This window comes from Rhinatrema bivittatum, chromosome 7 (genome assembly GCF_901001135.1).
Source record: "Rhinatrema bivittatum chromosome 7, aRhiBiv1.1, whole genome shotgun sequence".
Lineage (NCBI taxonomy): Eukaryota > Metazoa > Chordata > Amphibia > Gymnophiona > Rhinatrematidae > Rhinatrema > Rhinatrema bivittatum.
Genome location: NC_042621.1, coordinates 309,584,658 through 309,600,174, shown reverse-complemented (window position 1 = coordinate 309,600,174; position 15,517 = coordinate 309,584,658). Strand labels below are relative to the sequence as shown.

At 45.4% G+C, this 15,517-nt stretch overlaps 1 protein-coding gene across 1 annotated transcript in view; it reads left to right on the top strand.

The window, feature by feature from the left end:
* LOC115096248 (deleted in malignant brain tumors 1 protein-like) overlaps positions 1-15,517 on the top strand; it is a 223,263-nt gene that overhangs the window by 124,689 nt on the left and 83,057 nt on the right. The window contains exons 14-16 of the mRNA XM_029610757.1: positions 924-1,235; positions 1,745-1,768; positions 8,541-8,858. Coding sequence (XP_029466617.1) covers positions 924-1,235; positions 1,745-1,768; positions 8,541-8,858 — 654 coding nt within the window. The remainder of the gene's footprint in view (positions 1-923; positions 1,236-1,744; positions 1,769-8,540; positions 8,859-15,517) is intronic.

The window sequence follows — 15,517 nt, the reverse complement described above, 5'->3', positions numbered from 1 at the left end:
TAGTACAATATTTTATAATCTGCATGTTTCAGGTAAACACAGATTATAAAACACATATGTCTATCCCTCCAACATGTGCATGTATTTTTGGTTAGTGCGTGAATACCTGCAATGAAAAGAAAGCTAGCACTTTTCCTACCTGTTTTATAAACATATGCATGCATATTTTACGTGCAAAAAAATGAGAACTTTCTTGCATAAAACCCTGATTTATACAGGGAAGTCAAAATATTTTAAAATATGCATACATAATTGAAATTGCCTGTCTGCTGATACCTCCACCAGTTCACCCAGGTCATCGAGACCCTCCTCGTTCTTCACCCAGACCACCCACCTATTCAATATCATACAACAGATGAGTCTGATATCAATTGCACAAGATAATTAGCAGATGTAAAACTGAGCAAAGAAGTTGCCTAAAGTATTCACGTAACTTTCTTATAAAATAACATATTACGCACCTACTCTTGGTCCTGCCCAGGAACGCTCCTAGACCACGACCTTTTAACTCAGGTACATGGCACGTGGAACCAAAAATACGCATGTACCCAAGTACAAGCTACTAACGAGCGTACTGTCTATCGCTGTTTTATGCGCATAACTCCTTTGAAAATTCACTCCAGAAAAGGTATCCAAGAAGCAAAGGAAATGATGATGGAAAGGACAGCAAGGCCTCCCTAATCTGGCCAGACTTATCTCTTTGCACACATTTTGATCAACAGCATGGTTAATTGGCACATTTCATTCTGCCAAAAGCACATCTGTTTGCGGCTTTTGCACAGCTAAGTCATCTACCCCTAATGTAATAGAGCTATTTGCATCCTGCATTGATTTTCCGCCTCAAGTAGGAGCCTCTGATGATGGCTGTGGGCTGATGATGAAGATGTATCCTCTCTAAGATACTGCACTCTTCTTGTCTCTAGAATTTCACCCAATGGTCCGGCTGGCTGATGGGTTCAGGAAATATCAGGGTCGTGTTGAAGTCTTCTATGATGGAGTTTGGGGAACGATTTGTAACCACGGCTGGGACCTGAATGATGCAACTGTTGTTTGCAAACAGCTGGGCTACGAGAAGGCCCTATCTTCTACTGCCGTTTTTGATGTGGGAAATGGAAGGATAACTCTGGATGATGTGCACTGTACTGGGAACGAGTCTTCTCTATGGGAGTGTCCTTACAACGTGTCATTCTCACGCATTTGTGATTATGGCAAAGAAGCTGGTGCTACCTGTTCAGGTTTGTCTCCCTTCTATTCTGAAAGCTCAATTTCTAGCTCACTATGGTGAGCTCCGAACTTGCATAGTTTATTGTTGGACACTGATACATTTTTTACTTTTTATTAATACTTGTAACGTAAGATTTGATTAAAAAAACAATTTTTTTCTGTTAAAAACTTACTCCTTCATAATACAGCATGACATCTCATGATCTCAGCCCTGCTCTAGAAAAAAGTTGCAAACATTGAGCATCTATGAAACCAGCTGAGGGGGCCCAGTGTAGCAAGAGGTTCATAGTCAGCAAGCTAGTAAATGGACACGTTATCTGGCTAAAGTTAGCTGAATAAATTGTCATAGAGATTCAGGAAAGCAATGCCAGTTAGGCACTCCATTGAATATACCTGGAAAAAGTCCTACTTAGCTGGATAAACTTATCTGGAGAACAGTGCTAATCTGGATAACTCTGAGTATGCAACTTCTCCATCACCTTGATTTCAACTACTGAGATATATTTTTGTATCCTAACAGTTTCTGAATATTCTGAGGAACCAGGTAAGTTTTGAGTTTTATATTTTGGCTTCCTATATTCTCTAGCAGTAATTGTATCCATGTTGCAGTTCTCAGTGTACTATCACAATGCTTGTGACATGCTAAGTGTTATCCTGAGACATGCACCTGCATTCTCCTTAAATCGTGTGCAAAATTAGTGCTTGCATCAAACACCACAGGCAGAGGGCTCTTCCAGACATGCTGGGGCCTGTACAGTAAAGCTGAGCATGCATGCTAAATCTTTTTCACTGCATGGGCCCCTCAGTCTGGAGACACCTGGGCTAAAGCTTAGATTACCAGCGCAGGATACCTTCTATGCTGGAACAGAAATCAGTAAAAATAAATATTACCAAAAAATAACTTGCCCTTGAAAGCTTATAAAATAATTGCATGTCCGTTAAAATGTCTCTGCGAATTGGCCGCCAGGCTTGTGCCTGTGTCTCCAGTGTTGGGGGTTGATGGCTGGGTTGGCCTTGTGTGTATGATTCTGCTATTCTGTGTCTGCCTTGCTCCTGCGAGGGCTGCATCTGATCACCAGCAGGTGCAGCACTGTAAGCGTGAGTGGCTTCAGGAGTAGCACTCACCAGCTCCTGTAGAAACACTGCAAGCGATATGCTGAAAGTGTATTTCCCCTACTGAGAGCAGAAGCTCATACAAAAATAATCTCCCCAAACTCGTACTAACCTGTACATCCCCTAACTTTTTCGTCTCATAGATGGGGTCAATCTACTTGCTTTTAATACCCATCTAAGCCCCTTCCTATTCCATCCTGCTACACCGGACCAGATAAGTGGATTATCTCTCCTTCCAGCAGCCGGAGCAGAGCTCTGTGACATCTCCGTTACTTGGAGCCGGCGTTATCAGCCTCCAGCAGATGATAGGAGATACTGGTGCTGCAGCAGGATCTTGGGTTTGCCTTGCTTTGACTTTTGATTTCTGGCAATTTCATTTTACAACTTTGTTTGAATTCCTCCCAGCGGGCTTGATTGCAAACCATAGTGTGTTAGCTCCCAGTCACATAAGAGGCTGGAAGGGACAAAGAAAGAAAAAGAAGATCCTTTCAGAAATCTTATGTCTTCCCTTCTTTACCTCCCCACACCTCTCTCCTTATAAAGACAAAAACAAACTAAACACTTATAGGAGAGCAGCAGTAAGCTGAAGAGAGAGAATTCTTTTGGAGCATGAGACTTCCTTGGTGACTTGTCTGCTTGAAGGAAGGTCAATTTTAAAACCTGCGCGCGGGTGTCCATGTGCACGCGGTTCCCGGCATGCGCACATGGACGCACCAATTTTATAACATACACGCACATGTTATAAAATCCCAACGTGATAGGGCCTTTCCCCAGTTCCTTCCCAGTCCACTCCTATAAACGAGCGGACTGGGAGGGAACTTCCTAGACCCCTTAGCTAACCTTCCTCCCTTTTCCCTTATCTGCCCCGACACCTAAAACCCCCCTAACTAACCTCATTTTTTTTTTTTTTTACCTTACCTGCTCTCTGGATCAGTAGCAGGTTGTACGTGCTGGTCTGATCCCGCCATGCGCTTCAGCAGGACAGCGCCTAATGGTGCTGTCCAGGCCCACCCACAGCCCGCCCCTTTTTTCAAAGCCGGTTCTTCATACTGCATGAGAGGAGGAGGAGAAACCCAAGGCAAGAACAAGTTTTAAAGAAAGAAATTGCTTCCTTCTCTCCTGAGTTACCCTGCAGATGTCAGGAAAAACTATTACCTTCTGAACACAAAACAAATCAATTTTACACTTGAAATACTGATGAAATTCCAAATTGCGGTCAAAATCCTGAACAAAGGATACAAGAAATGTAGCACAAGAGGTAATATTGTTATGTCCGGGAGGAGCAGTGGACCCTTGGGCCGGCCTGGAGAAAGGAGATATCCTTTGGGTAGGCTGGGAGGCGGAAAGTCTGATGGCCTGGTGGTGTCTTCACCCAGGAGACCCTGGATCCCCCCAGGAGGGGCCCGTAGGGATCGGGACCGCTGGGACTTACAAGGCTGGAATGGGAGAAGCAAGGGCCGGTCCGAAGTCAAGGCAGGCGGAAGCAAGGAGTGTCAGGAGCAGGCCGGAGTCAGGAACCAGGAATCAGCAGAAGAGTGGATGAAGCGGAAGAAGACTGGAGCGGGTCCGAGGTCAAGGCAGGCAGCGAGCAGGAGCGTCAGGAGCAAACCGGAGTCAGGAACCAGGAATCAGCAGCAGACGGGAACAGGAAGGCAACTAAAGTCTCAGAAGAGGAACCTCGTTGCAAGGCGAAGTACTGGAGTCAGACGCCGGCCTATATACTCTGCCGGCGTCTGACGTCATCACGGGGGCTGTCCAGCACTTCCGGGTGCTGGACCTTTAAATGCCCCGTTCTCCCGCGTGCGCATAGCACACGCTGTGGGCGGAGTCAGCGAGGGACTCAGCGGCGTCTCCCACGTGGAGACGCCGCGGCTGTGCGGCCTACCGAGCCGGGACCCTGGCGTTTCTTCCCGCGGCCCGGAGCGGAGGTAAGAGGCCCCGACCCCGGTCGTGGGGGAGGTGGTCGGGGCCGCAACAAATATTGCCTGAGATGTGTAAAGAAAGTGAGACACATCGGAACTATCAAATGATGCAAGTACATCCAAGACCCTTCCTCAACAGTTACTAACTTTCTAACTTTAGGAATATTATCAGAGATAGAAATCAAAAAGGTTTTCTGCTGAGAAAAATGCAAAGCTTCTATCATGTTTTTTGAGGAATTCACTTCCAGATAGAAACCATGGATGAGGAAAATTCAGGAAATGGAGACTTTTAAATCTCATTCTATTTTCAGCCAATTCCTGATGAAGGTTCAAGTTCAAACTGTCCTTAATCATTGCAGAAGCATTTGATTGCAAATAATTAATGGTGGTTGAAAGAGACAAAAGTAAAGACTCTGCATTATTAACTCTCAAATCTAAGTTAGAAAATTTGAAAAAGGCCTCAGATGTATAAAACATAAAAACATAAGATATGCCATACTGGGTCAGACCAAGGGTCCATCAAGCCCACTATCCTGTTTCCAACAGTGGCCAATTCAAGGCACAAGTGCCTGGCAGTACCCAAACATTAGATAAATCACAAGCTACTATTGCTTATTAATTACCATCATAGCAGTTTATCGATTTTTCTCTAGGAACTTATCCAAACCTTTTTTAAACCCAGTTACACTAACTGCTGTAACCACTGTTATGTTCAGGCTTGTGGACCCTTGGCCGATGAGAGGATGGTATACCTTTCGGAGGGTCCGTAGGCTCTCTCGTCGGGCGGCGAGGCAGAACAGGAGGCAGGACCAGCTGACCCTTGGCACTGGAGACTGAGGCGAACACGGAGACGATGAAGAGACGAGATAAAGCGCTGTGTCTTCACCACTGGTGGTCTGCGGTCCCCCGGGGAGGAGCCCGTATGGACCCGACCGCTGGGACTTAGGTAGACCTAGGGAGGTCAGGGTAACGGTGCAAAGGCCAACTGGAGCTTCACCCTGGAAGCCCGCGGTCCCCCCAGGAGGAGCCCGTAGGGACCCAGGCTGCTGGGACTTAGGTGGGCCCTTGGAGATGGAGTCTTGAAGGAGTCCTGGGTGGAGTGCCAGAGGGTCATCGCTCACCAGTCCGAGGTCTTGCACCAGAGGATCACCGCTTGCCAATCCGAAGTCAGGAACCAGAGAATCACCGTAGCCAATCCGAAGTCAGGAACCAGAGAATCACCGTAAGCCAATCCGAAATCAGGAACCAGAGAATCACCGAAGCCAATCCGAAGTCAGGAACCAGGAACACCAAGACGAAGCAGGAACCAGAAGCCAAGCTCAAGGAACTCACCAAAGCAAGCAGACTACACAGCAATCGAAGACGTTGCCAAGTTGAGGAATGAGCAGAGGAAGTCTCCCTTTATACTTCCTCTGCTCCAGCTCATGGGGAACAGCTGACCCTGGTTATGTCCCTTTAAGGCTAATAAGGAGGCGCGGCCTTGCGCCTAAAGATGGCGGTGGCCATCTTTGATTTTGTCCCGTGGAGGAGAGATGCCGCTGGACGCCGCAAGGGGGAGCAGGACGGCTCCCCCTGCAGCGGGCAGCTCGGGAGGCCATGCGGGGGCGACGGCCAGGATCGGAGCCCTCCCCCGGGGCTCCCGCAGCGTGGGAACTCAGCAGCTAAGGTAGGGGGCCGCGGTCGTGGGGTGCCACGACCGTGGAACACAACAACCACATCCTCTGGCAATGAATTCCAGAGCTTAACTAGGCGCTGAGTGAAAAATAATTTTCTTAGATTTGTTTTAAATGAGCTACTTGCTAATTTCATGGCGTGCCCCATCTGAGAGAGTAAATAACTGATTTACATTAGCTTGTTCAAGTCCTTTCATAATTTTGTGGACCTCTATCATATCCCCCCTCATTGTCTCTTCTCCAAACTGAACAGCCCTAACTTCTTTAGCCTTTCCTCATAGGGCAGCCGTTCTATGCCCCTTATCATTTTGGTTGCCCTTCTCTGTACCTTCTCCAGTGCAGCAATATCCTTTTTGAGATGCGGTGACCGGAATTGCACAGTATTCAAAGTGCGGTCTCACCATGGAGCGATACAGAGGCTTTATGACATCCTCCATTTTATTTACCATTCCTTTTAATTTCTAATATTCTCCTATTTTGATCGCCACAGCACACTGAGCCGAAGATTTCAATGTATTATCCACTATGACGCCTAGATCTCTTTCCTGAGTGGTAACTCCTAATATGGAACCTAACATCATGTAACTACAGCAAGGGTTATTTTTCCCTCGGAGCTCCTCCTCGGCACCCCAGGCCTGAAACGCGGCCTACCGCAGCCTTCTCCCCGCGAGGGAGACGCCGCTGACGATCCACGGCTGGCCCCGCCCCCTAGGCGCACGCGCACTGGGGCTTCTGATTTAAAGGGGCCAGCGCGAGAAATAGGAGAACAGCCCCCTGCTGATGTCAGACGCTGCCGGGTTATTTAAACCCGGCAGCCACAGCCAGCCAGTGCCTTGCAACGAGGTTCACTCAGTCCCCTGAGTTGCTAGTTGCTGCGTTGGATCTTGGATCGTCTCTTCTACTTCTGGCTTCCGACCCGGCTTCGTCCATTGACTTCGTCTGCGCTTCCACTCTTGGTTTTGGTTTGGACTTCTGGCTTCTGACCTGGCTCCGTCCACAACTCTGTTTCCAGCTTCCGCCCCTGGCTTGACTTCGGACCTCTGACTTCTGGCTTCTGACCCTGCTTCATTCCTGGACTCCGACTTCTGTTCCCTCCGTCTCTTCAGGATCTGGTTCTTGCTGGCCCAGGGGATTCCACTAAATCCCAGCGGCTCGGGCTCCTCCCGGGGGAGCCGCGGGCTTCCAAGGGTCAAGACTCTTCCAGCCTCCTGGGCCCTACTGTCCTCATCGACCATCTCTTCGGCCGCTCCTGGATCCTTGGTCACATAGGGTCTCACCTATGTCCAAGAGGTCTGGGTCCCTACGGGCTCCTCCTGGGGGGACCTTGGACTTCCAGTGGTGAAGTCTTCTCTGGAGTCTCTCAGCAGCGCCACCTCCCGGCGGCGACGCCTACTGTGGGTTTCCCACAGCATTACACCTGTCGTCTCAGCCGGCCCAAGGGTCCATGATCCTAACAGCACCATAAGTAAGTAGTGATGATGTCACAGAAAAAATCATATGCTCTGCCTCCGTCAGCTGGAAGAGGGACACACCTCAATCATTCTGGACTGGTGGAGCAGAATTAAAGGAAAACAAAATTACCAGGTAAGATTACATTTCTCCATATTCATTATGGACATCCTGTGGTTCTTAAGCACTGGAATTAGTCACCCCATCATAAGAGAATGGTCAGGCGGTGCCCTTCCAAGTCAGGGGAGTCAGACCGCTCCCTAAGTTGCCCTGTTCTCTTCTATCCCCACTGACATCCTCCGATACTGCACTTTGATACATAACATAGATGGTTCTAAATGCATACTTATGTCCATTGTTTTCAGTCCTTTGACCTCCTTTCTTGGAGTGTAGCAGTTCTCCCGCTTCTTCCCTCAGCACTGACAAATCACATGTACCCAGCTTACCTATGCGCCTTTGGAAGTAAGCAGGAGGAGCCAAGAGAAAAAGAAAACTCGGCATGCTGTTTAGTGCGATCCAGCTCTTCCCCTCAGTAACTCACCCATGCTTTTTAACCAATGCATTATGGGGTTTCTGAGCATGATGATCGTTACCATGCTATCATAGGAACTTATTACCACTGCCATGCTAAATTTATTTCATTACTCATTATGTGGCACTTTAGAGCCTGATTTTATAACAGCTCATGGAGGGCCGCTTTGTACATGGGGACGTCCTTGTGTAAGTCTGTTTTGAACGTTAGCAGGCCTGTGCATAGCAGAGACATGTACATTTATTCCTTCTAGGGAGGAGGTGTCAATGTCCACATGGATGTTACATGCATACTTTTGAAAATTGAAAGTGCACAAGTAAATGTTTTCCCACCTCAGTTCCATCTTTGGGAATGCGTTTTCGCATAAATGCATTTGTGAAATTGTTTCCATGTGTGCTTTCATGTGTATGACCCTGGAGTAATTTTCAAAAATCCTAATTATCTGCATTAAACCATGTTTTATATGCATATGTGCCTTTGAAAATTATTCCCTTGCATTGCACGTTCTACTTTTTGAGAGGTAAGGCTACATTTTTTCTAGCTTGAGGTTTATTGCCTAGGCCTCTCCTGCCTGACCGGTAAAGAGATGCTGGTGAGCTACACTGAACGTCTTTCCTCTCTACTTAGAATTTGAGCTTCAGCTTCGGCTTGTCAACGGACAGAGCAGATGCCAAGGTCGTGTGGAGATTTTCTTCGAAGGCACCTGGGGAACGGTGTGCGATGATTTCTGGGATCCCATAGATGCAGGTGTTGTTTGCAGACAGCTGGGCTGTGGAACAGCTGTTTCCTCTCCAGCAAATGCATACTTTGGTAGCGGGGAAGGAGACATTCTCCTGGATGATCTCTTCTGTGAAGGAAGCGAGACCTTCTTGTGGAACTGCATCAACAGTGGCTGGATGAAGAGTGATTGCGATCATTCGGAAGACGCTGGAGCCGTATGCTCAGGTAATCCCTGATTCCTTTTACTAAGGAAAATTTGGTCATGATGGATGCATTTAGCTCACTGTCATACGGTTAGCACTGGCGAAGCTTTGCTGAAGGCCTATCATCATCTTTTTCAGATAGGAAAATGGTGCACAGGGTAAAGCGGCAAAGTATTCCAGGTTACTGTGTCCAGAAGAAATGTATTTATTTAAAATGTATTTGTTTATTTATTTAAAATTCCTTATATACCACACCCTCCAAAGTTTGGGGTGGTTTACAAAACACATTAATAACTAATACAACATAAAATAAACAAAACTATAAATTCAGGGTGGTTTATAAGTAATAAAACATAAAATAGACATAAAAACCAGAACATAGATAAATTAAGATTCATTAATATCTGTAAATGCTAATTTAAATAAATGATATTTGAGTGCTTTTTAAAATTCTTTGGGATTAGAGATAAGTCTGACATATGGTGGAAGGTTTATTTATTTATTTATTTATTTATTTATTTATTTATTTAAAAAGCATTTATATACCGTTTTTTTAAAAGTAGTTTTTGTCAAAAACTGTTCACAGAAGTAAAACAAAGATAAAATAATCAAAATAAAATAGAATTTTTAAATTTTTACATAAAATAGTCAATGGCTAGACAGAGTGCTAGCGTTAAGACTTTAATAAAATAAAAAGTTTGGTGCCATGGGCTTATTGTTTTGGGGGAAAAGGAAAAAAAAAAAAAGGTGGGGTAGGGAAAAGTGCAGTGTAGAAGTTGTATGGTAATATAAGGGAAGAAAGGGGATATGTTAATTGGAGACGTATGAGATGAAAAAGTTTTGTTTTTTTTTGAAGTGAATAAGTATGTTTGTAGTTATAAATAGCATAGATGGAAGTTATGGTAAGTGTAATTGAGTTTGTGAATGTAAGTTAGATATTGGTAAACAAATTTAATTAGATGAGGTGTTAAATGCAAGTTGAAAAAGGTAGGTTTTGAGAGATTTTTTGAAATGAGAAGGATTGGATATTGAGCGGAGATGATTTGGTAGAGAATTCCAGAGTATTGGACCGGCTATTGAAAAGGCTCTCTTTCTGGTGAGGTCTAATCTAGCTTGTTTAAGAGAGGGGATATCTAGTAGATTTTGGTTAAGTGATCTTAGATGTCGTGTTGGTTTATAAATGCGTAATAGTGAGCAGAGCCAGGTGGATGTGTGATTATGAATTAAGCTATGAATAATGGAGAGAATTTTGTATTTTATTCTGAACTTTATGGGTAACCAATGTAACGATTGTAGAATAGGGGTGATATGGTGGCGTAGAGAAGTTCTGGTTAGTATCCGGGCTGCAGCATTTTGGATCAGTTGAAGTGGGTATAATGAAGAGTCTGGCATTCCTAAGAAAAGAGCATTACAATAATCTAAACCGGAGAAAATTAAAGATTGAAGAATGGTTCTGTAATCTCGGTAGAAAAGTAAAGGTCGAAGGTGTTTTAACAGACGTAGTTTGAAAAACGATTTTTTTGTGAGTGAGGAGATGTGTTGTTTTAAAGAAAGGTCTGAATTTATGTTTACATAGAACATAGAACAAGGTAGTAATACATAGTAATACGTAGTACATAGTACCTTGTTCTATGTACTACGCTCTGTCGTATTGTTTTTGTTTCCTGTAAACCGCCGCGATATCCTTGGATGAACGACGGTATATAAAAATCTATAAATAAATAAATAAATGTTTACACCTAGGCTTATGGCTAGGCTATGGTTGTTCCAAGTAATGGGACCTGTGCACGTTCACGAGTAATGGATAGTCTAGATGACCTGGGGGATGGTACCTGGAGCAGAAGTTGCTTCTGAGAACGCAAATTATGGGATGGTATGTAAAGATGTAAAGTAGAAGAGAGCCAACAGTTTTTATTATGAATGAGACTATGAACAATAACCAGAAGTTTATATTGGATGTGCCATATAAAAGGTAAACAGTTTAGACTATATAAAATTGGAGTAATATATTCAAAGGTTTTAGTACCTGAAAGCAAACAGGCTGCTTTATTTTGAGCAAGTTGAAGTGGCCATAGAGTAGAAAGTGGTAAACCAGTGTAAAGAGAGTTCACTGTTCATACCCTGATCAGTCCAGACAGTGGGTTATGTCCCCCTTCCAGAAGATGGAGTCAGAGAAAACTTCGAAGGGTGCTCCCATATAAGCTAGTGCACCCTCTGTCATCCTTCAGTATTCTTCTGACTCCAGCAGATGAGTGGCTGAACTCTAGTTCCCCACTAAGACTTCTGCAAAGCTAAATTTAGTGCTCCTTTCTCTATTTCTTAGCTTCCTTCCTATCTTAAAAAAAAAAAAAAGTTATGTTCTAAAAAAGGTTTTATATGTCTCAGTAAACGAATTTTATAGAATGAAGATTTTGCCACAAGTTGAATATGGGATTGCATATTGAATTTCGGATCAAAATAGATTCCACGATTACAGGCCTTTTTTTAGTTATGTTTGTGTTAAAATTATCTATCGAAATATGGTCGCCATACAAAACAGCGCCACGTCATTCGGAGCCGCCACAAGATGGTGGACCTCTGCCATCAAAACAAAAGCCAACGGCGCAGCAGTTGGTGCAGACCTCATCGGCGCAGCAGTTGGTGCAGACCCCGTCAGCAGAGCTGACGGCGCCGAACTCGTCGAGGCACAGGACGGTGCCGAACCCGTTGAAGCACAGGATGGCGCCGACACCATCGGCGCATAGGACGGTGCCAACGCCATTGGAGCACAGACCGACGCCATCAGCGCGCAGTATGGCGCCGACACCATCGACACAGACCAAGACGATGTCAACACCTAAAATAACGATGAAGCCAAAGCATACCGGTGAACTCAGAACACGAATCATGATTCCAACGGGACGCAGACCAGAATTATATTCTCTCTCTGGGAAGTCCAAACAAAACCCACCAATGCATGGTCTTAAAGAGACACAGGAGACATCATAAACGCAAGCACCATTCCAGGTCACATTCCACTTCCAGTGAATCGAGACATAGGACATCGGATACCTCCTCTAAAAGATCTAGACATACACATAAGCATACACGAAGGCATCATTCTGCAGGTCATGCTGTAACGCCACGACACAAGGAGAGGGGAGTCAGCCCATCCACCTCCAGGTCATCAGTACTATCCCACCATAAGTCGAAATCACAACAATCGCCTATAAACCTCACTTCGTCGCCGGCATCCAGATCCTCTACAAGCCCCTCGAGGGGAACTGAGGACATAGTTCCACCAATAAATACACCAATACCACAAGATACAGGCAAACCTAACATGCCTCCAGCAACCAAAGAAGCTTTTTGGCAATTATCTCAGTCATTGGCAGGTTTCTACGAAACATTGGAAGCTTCCTTTGCCATAGGCAAACCGCCTAAGGGTTCGATCACCGACCCTTCCACTCCAACTCAGAGAGACCCAGGAACTGAAGCACCATCCTCCCTGAGAGAGGTGACCCCAGTTCATTCACCTACACACCCGGATATTCTGGAGGATACTCTCTCCCCTTCCCGATCACCGTCATCAACGGGGGTTTCCATCTGACTCACCAGAGCTCCCACAGGAGCCATATTCCCCTCCGGAAGACCTCTCGTACCCCAAGTTTCTAGAAAAGATAGGTAACATTCTGCAATTACAGGTTCAAAAGGAACTTGACCGCAGATCGGAGGCCCTGGGACTCTTAAAGATCTTCGATGTCTCGGGGGAACCTACTGTTCTCCCTCCACATGATTTACTTCATCAACTACTTTTAAAATCTTGGGAAACACCTCATTCGTTACCAGCGGTTTCCCGAAAATCGGACATAAAATTCTGAATTAAGAGGGACTCACCTTATGCACTTCCACAACTGCCTCATGAGTCCGTGGTAGTTGAATCGGCAATGCAACGATTTAAAAAGAATAAGACCCATGCAACGTACCCGCCTACCAAGGACAACAAATACCTAGATGACGTGGGACGTAAGATTTATCAAAATGCAATGCTTACCGCAAGGATCATGCATCATCAATTCTATATGGTGCAATACATGTATGAATGCATCCAGGCAACAAAAGGGATGCTTGCAACTACGGGAGATCAACCTCCGCAGACTCTCCATGACATGGAAGAGTGCACGAGACATCTACTCCAATCAGTCTACGAGAGCTTGGAGACATCGTCAAGAGCATCAGCGACGGCTATAGCAGCACGTAGAACAGCATGGCTACACTCTAGTTCCATAAGGGAGGATGTCCACGAAAAATTGGCCAATCTTCCCTGCACAGGGGATAACCTTTTTGGCACGAAGCTACAGGAAACAGTGGGTAAATTAAAGGAAGAGGCGATAGCTGTGCAGTCTCTGCAATCACAACTGCACTATATGACCTCTAAGCGATACTACCCTTATACTCGACGTTCGTCGTATGGGTGTAGACCTTACAGATCGTATCAAAGTTTCCGACCCCAGTCATACCCAGCATATCAGAGACCACAATCTCAAACACAACACTCCCAGATACCTCGTAGAGGGAAATCACGTACTCTGCGCCAGCAAAGTCAACAACAAACTTCCACACCTAAAGTGACAGTCTTTTTGAATATAGAGCCACCATCACACTCCTTAATGCCACCGGGGAGAATCCAATCGTGTCTCCCATATTGGGAGCAAATAACATCCGATCAATGGGTACTAGACATCGTATGTCAGGGATACCGTCTTCAATTTCTAAGAAAACCAGAATTACCCCACCTTTCCTTCACTCAGAACAACAGGACTCAAGTGCTACTCGAACAAGAGATCTCCAGTTTGCACAAACAGAAGGCTGTCAGGCTTCTATCCAACAAACAACAGAACATGGGGTTTTACTCCCCTTACTTCCTGATTCCCAAAAAGTCGGTGGACAACGTCCCATTCTAGATCTTCGGGAACTCAACAAATTCCTAATCAGGGAAAAATTCAAGATGGTGTCCTTGAAGTCGATTCTTCCTCTTTTACAACCCAACGACTGGATGTGCTCCATCGACCTGAAGGATGTGTATACACACATTCCAGTCCATCCCTCTTCTTGGCGTTACCTGTGTTTTCAGTACAACCATCAACATTACCAATACAAAGTACTCCCCTTTGGTTTATCAGCTGCACCCAGAGTATTCACCAAGTGCATGGTAGTGGTGGTGGCACACCTCAGACAACAAGGAATAACAATTTTCCCCTTCCTGGACGATTGGCTCATTGTAGCCCCCACTCAAGAGCTACTGCTACAACATCTGCAACAGATCATACAATGTTTGAAACAGTTGGGGTTAGTGATCAATTTCCAAAAATCACACCTACAACCGACACAACAACTACAGTTAATAGGAGCATATCTAGATACGACGAGAACCAGAGCTTATCTTCCTGTGGACAGACAATTACAACTGCGACAACTACTACAACAACTGAACAGCACTCAGACACCTTCATCAAGACAAGTGTTAGTAGTCTTGGGTCACATGGCGGCGGCCAATTTCATGGTTCCCAACACCAAACTTCATATGAGACGACTACAATAGGGACTAAAGAGACAATGGAAACAACATACACAGCCACTAAAACAACCAATAGTTCTTACAGCAAGCATGCGAAGGGACATTGTATGGTGGCTTGTTCACTCCACACTGGCGAAGGGAGCTTTGTTCCGCCCGCCCATCCACAATGCAATCCTAACTACAGATGCATCGAGGAAAGGTTGGAGGGCACATCTCGAAGTTTACGAGACGCAAGGTCTGTGGACCCTGCCGGAACAAAATTTACAAATAAACCTATTAGAACTCAGGGCGATTCGAAATGCCCTACAAGCCTTTCAAAACTATCTAAAAGGCCGCAGAGTCATGATATATACGGACAGTCAAGTAGCAATGTTCTACATCAACAAACAAGGGGGATCAGGTTCCTGGCCCCTTTGTAAGGAGACGTTGATCATTTTCCAACATGCTCAGCAGCACTGCATACATCTGCAAGCAACGTATCTACCAGGAGTGGCAAATACAAGAGCGGACAGGTTAAGTCGCATCTTCCATCCACACGAATGGACCCTCAATCCAGCAGTGGCCCACAGTATATTCAGCAGATGGAGAACCCCATCGATCGATCTCTTTGCAACGGAACTCAACACACAAGTTCCAAATTTCTGCTCCATAAGACCCAGCGCCAGCAAGATGGCACAAGATGCGTTCCTCATACCATGGTCGACGGGTCTTCTATATGCCTTTCCTCCCATACCTCTGATCACCAGAACAATTCAAAAGTGCATACAGGACAGAGCTCAACTGATTCTTATCGCCCCGGCCTGGCCACGACAACCATGGTACAGTTACCTTCTTCACTTATCTCAAGACCAGCCAATACGTCTTCCCAATCGACCAGATCTTCTCCTTCAGGATCACGGGACTCTTCTGCACCCGTTGCACGCATCCCTCCACTTGACAGCATGGAGGTTGAGCGGCTTCTTTTAATGGAACAGAAAGTATCGCAACAAGCGCAACTTATATTATTAGAAGCAAGAAAGCCATCCACGAGGAAAAATTACAGTTACAAATGGCAACGTTATTCCGCTTGGTGCACATCCAATCACATATCGCCATTGGACTGTCCACCAGAACAATTGATGGAT